The following is a 20,587-nucleotide window of genomic DNA, read 5'->3' on the forward strand; positions in this document are numbered from 1 at the left end:
CTGCAACCCTGTCTACCGGCCTAGGGAGGGAAAGGTTGCTGCTCAGTTCATGCGGCCATTCATAAATAATTTTTAATGGAATGCCACAGTGCACAGGGGATTTCCAGTTTCAGCAGCAGGTCACACCTAAAGGCCTTACACAAAGAAACGTGTTAGGCCCGTATTCTTGAATCCACAGATTTTTGGATGTGAAGCATCATGTGACAGAGTTGTCTCTCACTTCTGGATGATCTGGCTGTTCTTTATCGATATGTGATTTTATTCACAAGAATATTTTACAGCTGTAAAGATTATTTTAGGTAGAGCTTTACTTTGCTGACAAACATTCTTTCCCTTTTCTATTATCTGCTCAGGTATAAGCAGCTTAAACCCCCTCCCCGTTCCTGGGTCTGTGGAAATCAGTGACAACATTTCCAGTGGTTTTAGTCTGGCAAAGACAAGGAGGATTTTTAACAAGAGAAAAAAGATGCTCATCCCCAATTCCGATCGGAATTGTCCCTTTAAGCCATTTTCTTTAAAGAAAATTCACTTACAAAATTAAGTCTGTTATGACTATTATGCTTTCATTAAGTGTTTGATAAGGTTAAGTGACTCTAAGTAAACTATGTATCATGTAAAAAGATGGTAGAAATATCTAGAGATACCTTAATGCCTTGATTCGGCCAACATTTAGTCATATGTTTATGCTAAAGTATGTGAATAGTCCCGTACAAGTTAAGGGTGCAAGTGTTTTACAGTGACTGACTGGAATATGTTTGCCAGGTGAAAAGCCCAAAACAGTTCAAAATAAATAGATCTGTGTGACGTCTCAAGTTGTGTTAATTGTGCTGATTCTTCTGTCCTAAAGACGGCAACGGAAAGCCACAGCATGTGGATAACAAATACAGCACACCATGTGAATGAATCTGACTAATCGCTTTGTTATGATAAACGACATCTACACACTTACACTTACAGGGCCTGATTATTTTGCTGTCGTACTCTGTGTGTTACTGGCTGATTAAGCATTAACATCTCCAGCTAACAGGCTTTTCTGGGGGAGAGCTGCTTTTAAAGTAATGGTAACATCATGTCTGCTGCCTTCCTGCTAGCGTGCCTGGCCGCCGGGAAGCAGGAGGCACCACTGTGAGTTTGCACAGTGCTCCTCAGCGCCGTTGGGTTGCTGTGGGTGGTTGGCTCAGCCCTTCCTCACCTTTTCCTCCTCCTGGCGTAGCCTGCCATGGACCTGCTTCCTTGCCCAGGAAGGCTTTCCGTGGAGCACAACTGGGCAAGGGGTTTCCCATGGTGCAGGAGAGCAGTGCGCCCTGAGTCCTCACCAGGTTTAGAGGGAGAAGCCAGGAGCTGTCCTGGTGTGTCCTGAGCTACTGGCTGGCCAAGGTGTGGTGAGCTGCAAGGATGTTTGAGATACTCATCTGCAATATCAGAACATTAGTTTAGCTAAATATTTTTATATCCTCTGTTTGAGTCATATGGAGTGATTAACTTAGGACATGGCTGCTGGAAGTAGTGAATGTTCACACCACTAGTTTCAGCTCATAGGTGCCCTGGGAGGTCAGCTTCCATAAATTCACTTGCTTGATACTTTAAGAGTTTAAATCCATTGGGAAAGTGGTCTCAGATTCCCTATTTCCGTATCTCTTTGCTTGCCAAAGTTTCCCCCTGAGCATCACTGTTTTTTGCAAATTAATATTAACTCAGTTTTTCCAAGTTGCTGTGAGTGGCTAGCTTACTTTTTCTGCTTTTTTACAGCCAGTGCTTGCTTCAAAACTGTGCTGATGGATGGACATACATGAAAAATTATTTCAGAGATATAAATAAATAAATAGAAAAAAATCTTAATTCCATTAAGAAAAAGTCTTTAAAATTGGGCAAACGGACAGGTCACATTCCTGTAAGGATATCTATCCTCAGGTACTTCAGATGAGTATTTTTCTTTGAGGTTAGTAGGACAAATTCTTTTGGAGAGAAAGGACTGATCGCATTATCAAGTTTACAGGAGCAGAACCTGTTCATTGTAAATTTAGAGGAAGGAGAGCTTTTCTTATTTTTTTCCTTCCCCTATTCAACTGATAACAAGTGATTGATACATATTCTGAAAATTGTAAGTTACCAACAGAAAAGAGAAAAAGAAAGCAGTTTTCTCCTGTTTGTTAGGATGCATGAAGAAAATGTGAAATAGGAGTATATACGCTGCATCCCTTTTAAAAGATCTAGCATGAGATATGTAAGTGAAGTCATCCTTTCCCCAGTTTTCACTAGGTGTTGCACTTCAAGTGGTTCTGATGTGACAGCATATTTGTCATGGGGGCAAAGCTGAAGCTTCTGAGGTGTAAAAGCAAAGCTGCTGCACTTGGAACTAGGAATAAGGCTTTGCCATAAAAGACTGCAATAGTTCACATGGTCGAAAGGCCAGTACTCCCCAATAAACTAATTTAACACTATACATGCAAATATTTTAATGGAATACCTCCTCAACATTTATTCTCTTGTGACAATGTCCTATTTACTGCTCTTTAGTTGCCATAGTCTTACAGGCTGTATCTTCACTGAGCTGTTTGCCTCATGTTTCTGACTTCATTGCTTCTGCATTTGCCTGTTTATTGTGTTGCTTGTTAGGATGAGATGCCCTAGAACTGTTTCCTTGTCAGGTGGAAAGTTTGTCTGTCTTTGGGAAGGAATTTCAGAGAATGTATCAGATTGCCATCAGCACTAGTTGTTCATTTTGCCATAGTGATCTCTGAAGAGTGATATGTAGCTCAGTGTGAGCTCAGAGTCTGTTTTACTTGCCCTTAAGCACTTTGATACCTAACCCAGACATCTTTCTCTATGGATGGAAGAGAGCTTTGAATGTATTCCTGTGTAGAGCCCCAATTAACCATCCAGGAAGCAAAATGGGGGTCTAGCATGTTTAAATGGCTTTTTGTCACCATTTTTCTTTGGTCTTCCTCCAGACGTTTAAAAAACTGGACACTCCCCCATACCCAAGATTGTTAACTTGCATTTTTCCCTTTGAGGGGGGGGCTTTTTAATGAGGTGTGTGAGAACTGTGTTTTGGAAGGCTTTTGAAGTAAAAAACTGTGTGCTGATATTTACCACTGAACTGTTCTGCTTTATTTTCTTCCATAAGACATGCTAAAACACTAGACACACAGACTAGTTTCAGCCTAAGTCCATCCTATTCAGTGCTGTAAGAGTTTTGTAACTGCAGAATTTGGTGGGCAGAAATGTTGTGGGTCTTGTATGAAGAGGAGTGCCATTAAAAGTAGCTAAATATATTCAACTTTTCTGAATTTGGCAAATGCACTCTTCCCAGTCCCAACTAAATTACATTTGAAGACATTTGGTGAAAATATGGGAGTTGACAGCTAGGACAGACAGAATTCTCCCCAAGTGTGCACTGCTTAAGTAATGGGAAAGGAACTTGTGAAAATAATAGAAATAAGACTGAAAAGTAATTTTGGGCAGCCTCTAAAATATCAACGGCCCAGACTGCTGTCTTGACTTCATGGTGGAGCTGGCAGTACATTTAGCTTTGCAGACTCTCTCGTATGACAAGAACTACAGCTGTCGTGATTTGCAGGTGGGGAAGTTTTCAGGAGTCTGTCTTCACTCTTCTGCAGTGTTGTGACTGTGTAGGCATATAGGTATTAAGCATACTTTGGGGGATTTTTTTTTCCTTCCAGATGTAAATCCCATAATGGAAATGAGCAGGGAGTCCTGAGCAAGTAGGGCTGACTACTTGTGATGGTATAGTGGTAGCTAGATAGTATCAGTGTCAGAGTTGTAGAGTTGAAATCTTAATGTAAAAAGGCAATGAGAATGAAGATTATAATGGCAATACTATTATAGTGTCATTAAATGTGACATAATGCTGCTCATATTTGATTTTCTGGTTATGTGGCATAGTATTTGAGAACATAAGCATTAAGAACACTGGAATTAAGCTGATGTTTTAAAACATAACTTTTGCACATCCTGGGTTACGCTTGTTTTTAACAGACACAGGTGTCTGGATGGTGGGAGAAGAGGCCAAATACTCCCTTGAGCTTACAGAAACTGGAAGGAGGGCAATAAGGAGGTAAGGGCAAGGTTCAGACTTCATTGGAATTTGACATTGTGACTTATCGTCCAATTTTGCAAAGTATTGAGCTCTCAGGCTTCAATCTGACAGAGTACTCAGGTGTGTGCTTTGCTTTTGGCTCGTGAATCCTGCTAATCAAAACGAAGTATCAAGCAAGAAGCAAAGCCTTTAATTATCATTCAGTCTTAGGAATTTTACTTCTTTCACCTCTCTTTAAAACTTTTGCGTCGGTCGTTTTTTGCAGACTTTTAAGCTCTGTTTGTTAAAAATAATTTCTATTGGTTTTTATCTATTCTTATCGTGTAGCAATAACACATATCATGGAAATGTATGTGCACACTTTCTGGTTGAGTTTCAGCTTTTCCTAGGTGTATACAGACTGGCTGTTTCAAGTTACATGTCTGTTCCACTCTGGTTGTCAGCAAGGAGTTATTAAATCCTGGGGAGAGTTAAGAGTGTTTTTGAAGGATTTGTTGAGCTTCCAGTGCTTGACGCTTGCCACATTGTTGTACTGGAACCAGATGTTGGGTACCACATGTTCGTGTTTTTGGAGCTAAGTAGGTTAGGTGCTGTGTCTCTGGCCTATAAAAACAAACATCAGTTTCCCACCCTAAAGCTCTCATCCCTGGGTCATCACCCTCACAGCCCTGCCTATGGGAACCGCTTGCGTCAGCCTCCCAAGTTGTGAAGCCAGAACACTGTCTTTTTCAGGATCTTCCTACCTGCTCTCTTCTGTATTGTCTCAAAGAGAAGACCTTCTGATTTATGGTGTTTATCCATGAGGACCCTTTGACAGTGTAAGGTTTCAAAGATATTTTTGAGAATTGCACTTAGTGAGGACGCACATGAGCACTCAGTCCCATGCAGAAACTCTCCCTGTGGCTGCTGAGAACCTGCTAGGACTTTGGGTAGGTCCTGCTTTTCTCTTTTCTCCCCTATTCATTTATGAATTCCTGATCCATCCACACAGGCCTTTCCAGGTTGCGCTTGTCTTTTGTCCATTTCTAGTTGTCCTTGTTATGTATATCTTCAGTTATCCTCTGGGCCAAATGTCAAAAATTAGGGTAATGTGTCTTTCTGGCTTTCATCACCTGAAGTTTATACTAAAAAAATAAACTGCTTTACTGTAGCTGTAGCCTGTTATCTGGATCGGCCAAATGAAATGTTAATGAGTCCTTTTGTTCTCATAAATGGGTTTGTCTCATAAATGGACAAAATGGTTTTCAGCCAAATACAGAGTATGATACAGAGTTTGCTAACAAATGAAAGTTTTGGTTTTTTTATAGTGTGATTAAGATTTCTTTTGCACTGCCTTAAGTCTTGCTTCTCCAAAGGACTGGCTTCCTGGATTTGATTTTCAGTGATGGGACTGTACCTCCACTGAACATCTATAACTGATTTTGTGAGAGGAAGACTAATACAGATTTTCCATTGCTATTTTCAGGTTTTATTTGCTTTATCCCTTTGTTTCCTGCCACTGTTGTAATATGGCAAGCTGGTTTTTGAGCACCGTCTTTTTCTTTTTTCTCTAAAGGGTGATTTCGATTGAGTTGCACCCTACTGAGAGTAATGTGGTGAGAAACCAGTTGGCAGTGCTCTGTTCAGTTTTCATTTGCCTCTCTCCCTAAAAGTCTAAAAATATTCTTCCTACAGGAAATGTTTTTCATTCTGTTATGTCTTTTGCTTCCCGTAGGAGGTATTTTTTTTAATTTATTGAATAAACCTTTCTGAATTGTATTCCCATAAGAGTTTAGGCACAATGGAGTCTTTGGGCAAACTGTCCGAGAGATTTCACCATCTTCTGTTTTTAGAAGATATGCAATTGTTTCTTTATACAGTGCTGTCAAGCTCTGGGACAAGCTGACACTTATGTGAAATGGGAGAATTTGAAGCTAAAGAACGCAGATTAACACATCTGCTACAAGTTCTCAAATTTTGTTGTTTTGATTATACATATCTCATGTTTATCCTTCTTAAATCATACAGAAATCCCTCTTCTCTTTTCCCTGCCCTCGGTTTTAAAAGGATTCCGGGTGGTATTTTGATCTCAATCTCATTACCACGATTTCTTTCCTAAGTGTATGTGTATATAGGAAGGCTAAATCCTTGTAACATCCTGGTTGGAAGTCGGCTATGTTTAGTTGTTAATTTAATGTGGATGACAGTGCAGACTGTTATTTGAAAGGGGCGCTGGGGAAAGAGACTGGGATAGATTACATTTTCATGCTCCAAAATAAGACCCTATCTACTGTATCCTAAATTAGAACAATATGGTTGAGTTTTCTTGTGGCTATTTCATAATGTTCCTGCTGACAAAATATGGTGTGCCTTTTGCTTATTGCTTCACTACTGTTTCTCAAGCACGTGTTCGTGTCTTTGCATCTAGTGACAGCTCTTGTCACAGCGTGCCATGGGGACACATCTCATGGGTCTTCAGAAGGGGACAGCATATTCACAAATGATATGGCTGTGCCACAGAGTGGGTACCAAACTACAGCCAGCTGGGAGAATTAGGTGGGCCAGTTACTTAAATAAACACAATAAGAAGCTGGGGTTTTTTTCAGAGCTAACATGCTTTAATTCTATATTCACAAAAGAAATGTGATGTAATTGGCAGTCAACCTGTATTTAGGGTTTTAAAGCAACTTTTTAGTGGAATAATTAGTAAGATTTACATTGGTGAATTTGCATATTTGAAAAATCTCTGGCACACTATGCTTCTAGGTCTTGTTCTCTGCTTGAGGTCTGAGCACATACCATTTCCACACTCTGTCAAGGCTCAGGTGGAACCTTTCTGTTTCATAACCCTTTTCTCAACAGAGGCAGTGCAAATGTGACAGAAGAACATACTTTTCTTTCTTGGAGTGAGCTACGTAACAAAGCCTCCCACCTGTTTTTTAGCCCAGATGCAGCTGAATTACACTGCCTCACATGGATCAGAAGAAAAGCAGTTAGGGAAGTTAGTGAGTGGTGGAAGGGTCATCATTTGGAGAACAGGATGCCTGCATACAGGGTTGTATGGGCAAAAGGGTGACTGACAGGTGAAGGAAAGTGACTTCATCCTTGCCAGTCCGCATCTGAACTCCTTTGTACGAGGGAGATGTTGACATACTGGAGCAAGTGGAGTGGGGGGCCATCAAGACGTTTAGGGGATGAGAGAAGAAAAGGCTGCATTTGTTTCAGCCTGGTGAGGAATAAGGAAGGACGTAATTCCACTTTTACTACCGCATGGGGACTAAGGAGAAGATGGAACTGGGTGTTGTCAGTTGCACAATGACAGTCACAAGTTGCAGCAAGAGGAATTTTGAGCAGATCTAAGGAAAAAAACATGTCCAGCAGGAGTGGTTAAGTATTGAAATGGGTTGCCCGAGGAGGATCTGGAATCTGTCCTTGGAAATTTTCAACCCTTGACAAGGCAAGGCCCCAAGGAACCCAAGAAGATTTTGAAGCTGGCCCTGCTTTGAGCAGGATATCGGACTAGATGACCTCCAGAGGTCCTTTCTGACATAATCTTTTCCGTGATTCTGTGATTGAGAATAATTTCTTTCCACAGTAGAATGAAAACTCTGCTGTCTTCCCTTGTGCTGCAACATACCTTTGATGGAACAGAAGTTGTTGGGTTACTGCAAAAAGTATTATGCTTTCCAGCATCAGCATTTGAAGCAGGCTTATAAGTGTGATTTCTTTCATTGCATTATTCTCCAAAGTTTTTGCTGTACTACTACTCTGTAAGGCATACCCTACTATTACACTGCAGCTACACTGCTGGTGTCTCACAAATGCAAAAAAAAGTCAGGGTGTTTTTTTTAAAGATGTCAGAAAAAATTAGGAAAAAACCAACAATCAAGCCCTTCTTAAATTCAAGTGTCTTGCAGAAACAGTTTGACAGTGCTGTAGTGGAACATCAGTAGGGATTTGGCATGGAAGTCTCAGTAACTACTTGCCAGGTGGTTTTCCTGTCAGCTCATTTAACCAAGCCTGCCTGCATCATATTCCAGCATTAGGGAGCCCAGGGCTTACAAGGTATCTACCTTCAGGACAGTGTGCTGTCGGGACAGACCTGCTCTGAAGTTGAGCTCCATCTGCTTTTGTGGGTTATTTCACTTTTAGTTTAAAAATATTGAACATTTGGCAAAATGCCATGGTCTTTTCCTGCCCCATTTCATGGTAGTTCAGTGTGATCGTGACAGGCCATATGATGTGCTGCCTAAAGCATTTCAATTCAATGCCTGTAGTAAAATGATGGTACAGAAGCATTCCTGTCAATTTAGCTCTTCTAACTTTCATTTTGGTCACCTTCCTGAGCGTATTATAAAAGTAAAAATAATCTGGGAGGGAAAAGGAAGAAGAAGGAAAAAAAAATTAAAGATGTATGTGAGAAGGAAAGGGAATCTTCTGCCGAGCTTCGAACTGGGAATTGCATCAGATACAGAGAAGAATAGGTGTGGCAGTAGGACAGATCAGGCTTTGGCTATATTGTCTTACACAGCAACAGTTTTAACCTGATATTGACCTTACAACTTAGGAGCTTAAGGGTACAGTTATGTAACTGGGATCAGTCAAAGCTAAACTAAACTGCAATAGGCAGATGGGGCCACAGGGCCTGGAAAAAGCTGGTACCAAATTGGCTTGTTGAACTAAATGCTTCCACGCTGCTGTTTAAAGGGAGCACAGGTCATCATTTGCTGCTGTTTACGATGCAGTGGTGGGCTTTTTTGAGCTTCAGGAGAATGTTGGTCAATATCTGATCTCCTGCGTCTTTTTTCCTTGCTCTTGAGAAGCGATTTTGGCAAGTCTGCATTTAGCTGGCAGAGGTTTTGTCAAGCAGGTGCAGTCTCCAGCATTGAGTATGAAGTGGCTGACAGAAGGGTCTTCCCAGCAGTAAATGAAAGTCTTGATGGTTCGGAGTCATAACTTTTTGCTGTCTTGACAAGTACTTTTTTTCCTTGAATGGACAAGAAAAAGAGAAAAAAGGTGACTGTGGATTATGGCTGCATGGTTCAAACAAGAGGAGATAAGGAAGGGGAGAAGATGGAAACAGTGTAAGAAATGAATAGCTAAGTAAAATATCATTTGGGCTGGAAAACAGGATTGCCACTGAAGTGCCACCACCACCAGGAAGAGGAGAGCTTTGCCTCCTGCTTGGGCATCCCTGCCCCGTCTCGCTCATGGTGTGACGTCCTGGTTTCCTCCGGGGAGCACTGTGCCCGAGGTGCCGTCCTGGGGCTGCTCCAGGCCTCACAGCTCTGCCTGCTGTGCCACCTGGCCCTCAGAGAAGCTCCAGCCCTGGAGCGGGTTGGTAAGATGCAAGGTTGGTGTCGGACCCAGCGGTGTGTGGTCCCTACTGGCTGCCGCGGTGTGTTGCACTCTGTGAATAGTTCCGCCATAGTTTCTAGCGATGACATTTTCTGAAGCCCCTGACTCACTTTTAAAGATGAACCTCGGGGTCCTAGGTAGTTTTTGAAACCTTATCCTAGATCTTTTATATCCTTACATTTTTTTACAGTAATGAGAACCTCTTTCCTTTCTTCTTCCCTCCCAGAGGAACAGGTCTGTAATGCTGAGGTCTTCCACACGAATTAATACCATTTTTTCACAGTAAAGGGATCTTATGTCTTGTCCATATGTCTTCTTGAGCTGTTTCTCATTTCAGTAGTGCTTTCAGCTTGTCTCTCTAAATATTGTTCATGTTTTGTTTGTGCTTGTTTTGTAGTAATTACTGTGTGCTTTGGCACAACTTGCTATATTATATTTGCCTTCTACTATAATTTGTTGTTTTCAACTTGTGACAATCTATCCAGTGTTTTTTAGGAACAGGTCTTCAGGCTGTATCAGTGCATTATTAAATCACAAATGTATGCACTTTCTTTCTTTAATCCAGTAGCATCCAGTTTATATGGAACTTTTATATGGAATTTTCAAATGGAAATTCTGATTGCTGTAGAGTGTGGGATCTGGCATAAGTGCCAGAATTAAAAAGAGAAGATCTGCTGGTCTTTGGTAACTGCCTCTGTCCCTGTGATAGCTGGCCTGGAGGGACACTTGGGGAGCTATGCTGCAGTGCTGCATTTGTCAGAGCTTCCTCTCTGGGAGTCTTTTGAAAACAAAGCTCCTTGGTGTTTAGATACTGGGTTTGAGGGCTTGGTTGGTTGGGAATCTCTCTGACAAACTGGCTGAAAGCTGGATATCATCTTGCTTTCTATGGAGGATATCCTTCCTGCATCCTGAAGGCTGACAAAGGCTTCAGCCCCAGGAGAGCCAGTGAGGTGACACTGCAGAAGGAGTGGGTAGAGATAATGGGGCATGATCCATATTGTCTTTGCTCCACAAACACCAGGTTTTACTCTGTGGCTTCCAAATCCCGATGACTGGGGTAGGGGACAGAGAGAGCAATCATTACTTGGCAGGTTGAAGAGCTGTTGCACTGTGGAAACAGTGGTATTGGGAAGCAATGACCTCATCTTTATGGCCATACTGCAGTTGCGGTGGCTACACAGTTTCTTAAAGTCTTATATGGCAGGTCATCTGTCCCAGGTGTGCTGAGCCCTTGGAGACCCTTCTTCTGGAACAAGTCCAGCTACTTGGATTTAACATTCAGCGTGGGATTTAGCCACAGAACGGTTTTGGAGCTGAAGACAGCAGGCTTAAGATGTCATTTGAATTACAGTTGAAAAGAATGAGATTCCTGCAGTGAATTATTTGTTTCTGGCTTCCTTACAGTTTTCTGAAATATGGTCCTTTGGTTGAGATAAAGGCATTTAATAACCATATTGCTGTGCTATAAGGTGATTTGCCCCTGTAATTAGAATAGGGCCAAAGCATTTGCAGGGAAGCAGGAGCTCTTCTTGTGCTGTGTCTTAACTCAGCCAGATGGAGCGGAAGCCAAGGGGAAAAGAGAAATATGGTTGGCAACATCTGGGGCAAATCAAAGCAAAGCTGGAAGGGAGCAGTTAGTTGGGATGTTCGCAAGAAGAATGTGGAAGATTCCTGTAGAACATAGGTAGCAGGGGAGCTACAGAGGGGCTTGCTTGCTGACCCCTCTTGAAAGAAAATCCAACACTAGAGGAGACTGAAGGCAGAAAAGCAAAGGGGAGTTTGCTTGGCTTGTTCCTTGGTGCCAGTGTTAAAGTGCCAGAGAAGCAGAGGAAGGGGTTTCCTTCCAGGCTGGAGGGCTGGGGATGACTCTGCAGCAGAAGCAGCTGCTGAGCTGTCAAGGACACAGAAGCAGCAGGATGCGGGGAGTGTAATGGGACCTTCCATCAAGTCCAAAGGTGGGGTGTTTTTTTGTTATTTTGGTTATTTCATAACTCAGCCTTTGCAAGCAGAGAGACTGAGAGTCCCTGCTGGGAAGGGCAGGAGGTTTGGGAAAAACTGGGATGGCTGAACAGAGGTCTGGTGACCACTGAGCATAGGGGGAGATGGAACTGGGGTGGCCATTGTGCTGATGCGCTCAAAGTACCATATATATTTTGGGATAAGTGTTTGAGTTGCTGGGGCTTGTTTTAGTGTCAAAGATTATTTTGTGCAGCGGTGAAGAGCTCCAATTGGCTTTGCAAGCCTTGATGAAGCCTTGAATTGAATCACTGAGAAGGGAAATTGTTAATTGCATCTCTACATTATCACACCTTCTCTGAGGGGTAGTTGCCCAGGAGAGCTGGACTGCAGGTAGTTGATGGGAGGAAGGGGAAAGGTTTAGGAGCATAATAAGGAACAAGGAAACTAGAGGTGCTTTGGGATGGCTGGTATTATTAATTGCAGGGGAATTATTTAACTTTTGTGACAAGATATTTTGCCTGTAATATATGTAGATATATATTGTTTCTTTCTAAACTTGCAAATAAAGTTTGCTATGTTATTTTTTTGCATGGAAAATATTCTTTGTGTCTGGATCTTTCTTTTCCATGAAGCATTGCCATATGGAAAAATGTTAGTTTAACCATTTCACAACAACCTAAATACATGTGTAGTCCAAGTTACTAAAAACCTGTATGTTACTTAGACAAAATTTCAGTGTACAATGCCAAGGAAAAGAAAAATCATGTAAAATGTACCATTTCTTTGTAATGTATGTCTCTCTGTTCTAAGTCGAGGTTTTATTGTCCATCTTTTTCTTTGTTCTATCAGGAAACATCTCCCAGCTATGAGATGTGGTTTCCTGGAGATGAGACACTGCAAAGCAGGGTGAGTGAAGTTCATAGCGGGTAGAGCTGAGGCTCCTCAGACATGTGTTTGAATGCTCAGCGTGGTGAGTTAGTGGGATATTGCGTATGCCGCCACATCAGGTGTAGAGGACTGAAGGCAGTGGGTTGATCAGCACTGATAACATACAGCTGTGGCCTTGCCTCAGAGGCAGTGGGTTGATTGACATGGATGATGTGCAGCTGTAGCTCGTTCCCACTAAGTGGTTAAATAGCCCTGAGGATTGTGGGAGGGGGTCAATGGAGGAGGAGTAGTGTGGTCTGACCTCTGGAGGAAGGAGATACAGCACAGACAGTAGAACCTGACCAATGGTAAAGCCTTGTTGCAGCCTACTAGTTTGATTGTGCTGCAACAATTGGTGCCCATGTGAGGCTGGCTGGGTTGGACTCTGACTACAAGGACCAAGAACTGCCGTGCTCAATTCAGATGGCATTAGGTGTCCCTACCAAACTCTGCCAGATGCTTCTTACTGAGAAGCTTACAGAACAAGGAGGAATGTGAGTAGTTATGAGATAAAATAGCTGGAGGTCCCTTGCCTCTGGAGAGAATTGGAGGGCTTCTGACTTTACTTCAGAGTGTGGAACTGGTGATTTATGCTCAACTGGCGCAACATCAATGTGTAGAAAAGGATCGAGCACGCTGAATTTGGAAGAAATGAAGAAAATTTTTTTTCCATGCTTTGTATTAGGATAACTCTGGAAATACTCTTTCTGGTTTTGCTTTTGTTCTTCCCAGCTTTTTAGGAGATATTTGGACTAAAAGAGTTGAAACAGGACTGAAGACCATTGAGGGAGAAATTATTTAACCAGCTTGTGAAAGGATCAGCTGCAGATTTTACTGCAGGGACTAAGAAGGCTTTTGCCCTTTCGTTTTTCTTCCCTTGGTACTATGGACTGGGGCTACATCCACTTCGTAAGAATACATGTTTTATTTACAGTATGCACAACTTAGATCCTTCTGTAAAGTATCTTTTGAGTTCCTTCCGAAGAATGGGACAGAAGCAGTGAGCAGGAGGTCAGTGGGTCCTTAGAAGCTGCTTGGGAGTGGCTCGCTGAAGCACTGGGAAGGGACAAGGCTCAAAAAATCATTAGCTGCAGATCAGCCTGTGGATTTGGTGGCTAATCCACACAGGAGCATGGATAGTGTCTGCTGTGAGGGCTGGGTCTCTGTGCCACATGGCCCTGCTGAGTAGGGCAGTGGGGTGGGCTAGGATTTGGCAAGTGCTGCTGGGTGTTTCCCTGATGAGGGGAAGAGGATGCAGCATTAGTTATTTCTGGAAACTACACAGCCTAGAGAAATTATATTTAGCTGTTAGATAACTGGTTTAAACTGGGATTATGCCCAAATTAGGGACGAGACAGTAAAGCTGAGTGATAAGAGTATCTGTTGTTTCTTTGCTGATTGTAGGGGGTTGAGGGACAGAAATGAGCATCTGACAGCGTGAAAATCCATGCAGAGTCCAGAGGATTCATGTGGGCATCCCTGCACTGCTGATCATCTTGCATGCAGAGGTGATTCTTACATTACCATAGTGTCTTGGTATCCTATTTGTGGGTTAGGACATCACCCTACAAGATTATGTATAGACACGAGAGACTTTTTTTTTCCCCTTTTTCTTCCAGAAATTTTATGGAAGAGACAACAGATAGACACAGTTGCGCCAAGAGTTCTACAGAGACTGTATTGTGACGTTTGGCGGCCTCAGCAAACAAATATTTTGCCCTTGCTAAGTCTTAGAGAGTCTTAAGCCTTGGGAATAATAGGTTAGTAATACTGATATGTAGGGTTAACTTCCTCAAGAACGAGGGGAGGACTGAAGTGCACAAAACTGGGTATCAGAGACCTGACATGGTGGAATGGATGTAGGCAGTAGCTGAGGGTGATGGAGAGGATGGGACTAGTTAGAGGAGATATGTTTAATGTAATAACAGGCTGAGATGCAATGGAGGGCTGCATAGAAAAAGGCGACATCATCAAAGGCAAATAGTCTTTGCAGAGAGAGCATTCTGGACGAATGTAAGTTGGGCAGCATTGCGTTGGAAAGGCAAGGAAAGAGAATGCCAGAGGTAGAAGTCTGTGTAGGATTTCTAGCTGGGTTTTGCATTGAAAAGGCTGTGTATTGACAAATTGTGTATAAATATAACAACTTTTAGCTCCTGTCTGGAGGTAGGTGATGGGAGGAATACTGCATGTACTGACATTTGTTGTCTTCCTGCCTCCCTTTCCACAGGCATCACATTTTCCCCCTGTCCTGGAGAGTATGTCTAGATGCACAGTGCAGCATGCTGTAAAGATCTCTGGTTTAAGCTGGGAAGTTGCTGTGGTGTAGGGCTGCTGCACGGGGTCTGCTGAGGTTCCAGAGTAGTGCAGCTATGGTCGCTCAGTGACTGAGCTAAGAAATCCAATAAAACCTAATAATGTCTTGAGGGGAGGATACCAGCTAACTGGGAAACAGCAGTAATAATAAATAAAAAGTAAATGAATGTAAGTATTGGTCTACTTTTATCTCTAAAGTATCTTAAGTTTTTCATTAGCACACACTTATACCTTACTGGGGTATTAGATCAGACTTACACTGTGAAAGGAGTTTGACACCCTTTACATGTGAGATTACTGGGAGATGAAGCAAAAAAGTTCAGCTATTGCCCCAGTAGCGAGACCTCGCCATCCCACTTGTCACCTGTCCCAACTGGGACCTGGCTGGCTCTCTGACTGCCTCTTGCCCGGGGCAGTTTTACTCCCCTTCTGAAGAGGTGTCTTAGATCTTCTGTCTTGATCCCTGCAAGCAGTGTTGGCTGTTGCCCCATTGGTCTGCTGAGCATGTGGCGATGGTGCACCTTAAGAACCGGTTACTGGAGAGCTGTGGTAGCTGTGAAGGTACCACTCCCTTGGTGGGTTACTGGATCCTGGTGGCTGGACAAGAGGGGGATGCTGCCCTTTCAGCTGGCAAGTGCAGAGGCGGCGGTGTCAGAAAGGGAGGAGGTTGTGTGTATGGTTTTAATTATGCAAATCTGAACTCTAGACAGAAACACCTCTTTTTTTTAAGAGCAGCAAAAAGAAAGTCTCGATGAACAATACCAATAGGCTAAGTAATTCCTTTTGTTTCAAAGTTACTCAGCTTATTCCAAGGACCTTTTGCAATGTTTTCTTCACACATTAAATGTCTTAATGGAGAGCTGGCATCTTGCTGTGAATTATTAACACTTACCTAACAGGAGTTTACATGTGTTTGCCTTGAAACTTACCTCAGTAATTCTGTCTGCAAACACTGAGTTGTCAAGCCTGTGCTGTAGTAAAGGTGTGGATGAGGTAGGAGAAAGTGGCTGCCCGTTGTTTATACATAACTCTGTGCTGAGCCTCCTCCCGTGTTGCTAGCCATGAACTCCTGAGTTTCTTGCCTGTTTGTTATGACCACCTAACTCCTTCTGAACTGTTACTCTGCCAGCAGCAATAATTGTAAGCTTCTTCTCTAAATACCTTCTTTATTATTTCTCTATGAGAAGGACAAACCAGCCTTTAACCATATGGAGCTGGTACTCCAGAGTGCTTCATTGCCTGGAGCCCTGTTCCTGCCCCCACCTAGTACCTGTGGGGCACAGTCCAGGGTGCAGCTTTTGTTGTCTTCAGCACCTCAGCCCCCTGACAAGGAAAGGTGCACCCTGAAGCGTGACACTATCTTTCATTTGGATGGGTGTCTTCATGTTCTCCATTCAATACCTTTTTGTAGACACTGCCAAGCTTCCACCTTATGTAATGGTTAATAATGTCTCACAAGGAAGTTGCTGGGTATTACAGCCAAGGTTGCATGGTATGGTTCTTGGTTTTGATCCTGGTGCCCCCCCCCCAGAACTGTAGCATCCTCCTCAAACCAGGTATTACTTCTGTGAGAACTTGCTTTGATGGGAGAGAAACTTGCTCCAGTAAAAATTGCTTTTGTGGTGGCCACTTCTTAATACTGAGGGGGGGAAAAAAGAGAAAACAGTGCAACAAAATCACCAGAAGCTGAAGACCCATTCTTTTAAGAGGCCAAATATCTTACTTGGAAACATAAGTTCAGGAATGTGACTTGAATTATTGGTGACCTTGTCACTTGAGAAGATGAATTGTTATCTTTTTTCCTGGAAGATAGGTATTTCTGTGCCTTGGTTAGATCTTTGTACAAGAAGTTGAGAGTGGAAACAGGCAACTTCTAATTCAGGGTTCAGTATTTCAGCCTTGTTAGGGCACCAGTGGCTTTCAAAGAAGTCCTTGGCCTGGTAGTTAGCCATTACCAAGAGGAATCTAATAATTTACCTTTATCTGAACAAACCAGCTCATAAAAGGACAGCACAAGGATCCAGCAGTAGGTGCAGTGAAGTCTGCCCTGACAGCTCCAAATTTGTTGTGTTGAAGGCAAATATACAGAAAAGTTCCCTGTGCAGCAGTTGCAGCTCGTGGGGCAGTTGCACAAGGCCAGGCTTAACCACCACAAGGTTACTCAGCGGTGTTGGTGGCACTGGCGAGACATCTGAACATGCCTGGCTGTCCTTGGGTGCACGTGCCAATGCCCTGTGAACCCAGGCTCTCTGAAGGGCTCGCATGGACTGTGTGTGCTGTCTCACCTATGGTCCCTTCATCGGAGGCAGGTGTGAGTAAGGTACCCCATATACTGCTCCTCCACCTTTCTTCTCAGCTGAGTTACAAAGGTGTGCTTCACGTAGTGGTAAAATCAGGAGAAGGTGGCTGAGCTTTGCTTCTGAAATACCTTATTCCACTGGAAGAGTAGAAGTGATGGAGTTCTGGGCATCCAGAAAGATGGTGGGTTTGAAATTAGGGAAATGGGTATATGCTTAAAGCATTAAGGCATGTAAAAGCACTTTGCACTCCCTTTCTGTTAAATACATGCAATCCCACAAATAGAACAAGAAAAATTATACTGTTCAGTGACAATATGTAAGATTTTAAATATCTTCTTTTAAATTTTTTTCATCTTAAATGGCAGTTACAAGGGTGAATCTTAGAATTAACTACAATATGTGTTTCAACTTAATTGATGAATCTCCTTAAAATTGAAAATCTTATTTTTTCAAGTAGTTTAAAGGAATACAATTGACTCTCCTTAAAGACATGTGTATCAGCTTTTTGGTTGATTTCTGATCCTGGGCTCCAAATCTGCTCAAAGACATAGTAGGAGAGCTGCTCACATGCAGGATTAATTAATATTTATGGTGCCTTTATCTTGCTAGAATGTGCTAGACTTTGAAGTGCCATGCATGCTTTGATTGTTTTGCAAAAATACAAGGCACTAGTCTGTAGGAGAAATATTTCTAGTCAGAAAATCAGAGACTTTTGTAGCAAGCTCTGCTGTTTATTTTTTTTTTAACAAAATGGAGAGATTGGTGTGGCTGACAAACATGAAGCTTTATCAAGCAGCATGCTGATTTTAATTGGTATGGTTTCTTTATCGGTGGTGGTCTTACTTAAAACATGTCTTCACATCTTATGGAATCAATTAAATATTACTTTGCAAAGGGTATGGTGTTTCAACAGATGTGTAAACACCATGCTCTTCCTAACAGAAAAAGGTCACAAATAAGTCAGCTTTAAAATTAGGGTTGGCCATGTAATGCTCATGAAGGAAATACAGTCTTTTATACTGGAAAAATAGAGGGATTCTGTTCCTATTTTGGGACTGAAGCAATAGAATTTTTTGTCAGAGAATCACAACCATGCTCTTTTTAATACATGTATTTATTTTAATAAAGTGAAAACTAATATTCAATCAAAAACCCTATAGTGCGATGTTGTCGGTCAGGGCTCTGTTGTGGTCTGTGCTTGATGGTATTTATTTCTGCCTGTGATAGGGGTTTGTTTTTTCAGTTAATTTGCCTTCCAGTAGTAGGGAGGACTGTATTTATTAGTACTTACCATGCCTAATCTAACACGAACACCTGCTGGGAAGCTGTAATACGGTGTCAACTGCGGCGGCGAGATAAGGACCTGATTTGTTTTTACTTGACACTGTTTCATATTTACCGTATTTCTTTTTAAAACATTTTGGAAATTTTGGTTTGGTGTGCATATTTATTTAAGCTGTCCCATCAATCACCACTGTGTTTTACTTCTATAGACAGTGCCGGGTCTGACTCCGGTATGTCCCTGCATGAGCCTTGATAATCTTTTGTGTAAGATGTGATCTGCCTCTTTCCAGACTTCCTACATCCCCAGGCTTCAGTACTTCATGGCTTAGCCAGATCTTCTTGGAGAGACTTGTTCATGTTGTGAGAGGAGTGAGCAGCATTCATTTAGAGAGAGTGTTGCTCCTATGACTTAATCCAATATGCTGACTGGGAAAGAAATGCCAAATGTGTATGATTATTGCTATATCTGTTACGCTGTTTGCAACTGGTGAATTAACACATGAATACATTTATAAGGTAGTATTTGTGATAAAATGTTTTTAGTCATTGTTGGATGGGGTATGACATTTCTTTGCTTAGGTGCCTTACCACACCTTGGAAGCAGGTAGTTGACATGTCGTTCATGTTAGAAGTAGCATTCAACAGGATACTAATTACTTTGTCTTTATAGATACAATCAATATTATATTCTGTCCTCCTCTGCTCCCAGGAGAAGGATTAAACCCAGATAAAACTGGTATTAAAAGTATATATCCTGTGCATATCCAGAATGACAGAACAAATCTATGAACTGAGGATCTGTAAGGCAACAGAAATTAATGAGCAGATTTCATCTGTGTTGTGCATTTATATTGATGCTTTATAATCTGATTTATGTGGATGTATATTTTTAGGTATCCCTTGAATTGAAGGACATAACACATTCTGATGTTTCCATATAAATATAATTTCATTTGTATATGCTGAGATTGGAAACAAATATGTAGCTGAAAAGATAAGACTTAAAAGGACTACACCCATATAACATTGCAAGTCTATTTCTTGGACATGTGTCTGTTCCTTTATAGTTTTGTGCATGAATAATTTGTGTACATTCAAGTAAAGGACAAAATGTTTCGCACATTTGGCTTTGGCAGGCCAAATGGTTATGTGTGAAAACTGGACAATAATAAAGATTCAGTATTGGCTTCACATCTGAGGAAGTTCTAGAGCATAATACTTTCCTCCAAAGCCCTCTTTAAGCTTGTGTTCAGTAAATAGCTTCAGATCTTCCTGTGCAGTGCCATTCTAGCAGAGGAGGAGCAGCTCTGGCTCGCCAAGTACTGACCAGCAAACTGAGATGTGTGCATGGTGCGTCTGGACTTTCGGACAGGGGTGTGCTATGGAGCCCATCCCCATCTGCTAAGATGAAGAAGCCATGCTGAATAGGTTGACTCTTGCTTCCTTTGTGTGTAGCTTTGAAGAAATAAGGGAGTGGGAAGAGCAGGTCTAGTGCAAACCCAGGTCCTACCCCTTGGGTAGGGACAAGAACCAGCTGGACCCAAGGGTGCAGAGGAACTCCTGAATCTGTTGGAGTGCTCCACGGAGCTGAGTTAGCTGAAGATTTAGATTGGCTGTCCCCATCAAATCCTTAGGGCTCTTCCGTGTATTAGGAAGAAAGCACCATGTAACTGGTTTTATCATGTGACTTTCACAGGTACTTTTCATTTTTGCATGTATCCACTGCCTTGTTCCAGCAACAACATCAATATGCATAGTTACAGAAAAAAGTGTGCAGAGCATCATGCCAGAGAAATTCTGGGTGATCACGTGATTAATGACTGCTTTCCACTTGACTTTGAGAGTTGAAGTTATACAAGCAACTTTATCATCAAAAGTTTTTGGGTTTGAATACTTAACATTTGTAAGGTTTTTTTATATTTTTGTTAGGTGGCCTCTTTTACAGGGTTGCGCTTACCAACTGCCTAAATGCTAAGGCAGAAAGGGAAGGATGCTTTCTTTTTAATTTAAACCAGTCCATCCAGGTCAGAATTCTGGGAATGCTCAAAAAATAAGTTATTTTGTTACGTGTGTGTATGTGTGGAAATGTGGAGTTGTTGCAGTTGCTTTTTATGTTGTTGTTTGGTTTGGCTTTGTTAATGGTGAGCTGCAAATGAAACTATTAAAATTCCACCCACTTCAGCACAATCTGTATAAACATGGGCCTTCAGAAGGCCAGAGCTCTTTAGTTTTAATCTGAAAAAAATTCACTCTATTTAGTGTCTTTGATACTTTGTTTCCACTCATGCTTTGGATTATTGAGGTCTGCTCAGCTGACATGATTCAAAACGCATCGTACTTGCCTGGCTAATGATAGCGGTAGGTGAGGTGTCCTCTCCTATTTCCCATCCTCAGTTTCCCTGAGGTC

At 42.0% G+C, this 20,587-nt stretch overlaps 1 protein-coding gene across 3 annotated transcripts in view; it reads left to right on the top strand.

Annotated features, from left to right (window-relative positions):
- Positions 1 to 20,587, top strand: part of ARHGAP6 (Rho GTPase activating protein 6) — a 336,203-nt gene that overhangs the window by 4,046 nt on the left and 311,570 nt on the right. The window contains exons 1-2 of one of the 3 annotated variants that reach the window (XM_056328245.1): positions 8,763 to 9,392; positions 12,206 to 12,262. The exons of 1 other annotated variant lie outside the window; for it this stretch is intronic. In XM_056328245.1, coding sequence (XP_056184220.1) covers positions 12,227 to 12,262 — 36 coding nt within the window. In that variant the 5' untranslated portion in view covers positions 8,763 to 9,392; positions 12,206 to 12,226. Of the gene's footprint in view, positions 1 to 8,762; positions 9,393 to 12,205; positions 12,263 to 16,784; positions 16,917 to 20,587 lie in introns of those variants that run through there. One more of the 3 variants, XM_056328243.1, reaches the window with a different exon arrangement.

This window comes from Falco biarmicus, chromosome 2 (assembly GCF_023638135.1).
Source record: "Falco biarmicus isolate bFalBia1 chromosome 2, bFalBia1.pri, whole genome shotgun sequence".
Lineage (NCBI taxonomy): Eukaryota > Metazoa > Chordata > Aves > Falconiformes > Falconidae > Falco > Falco biarmicus.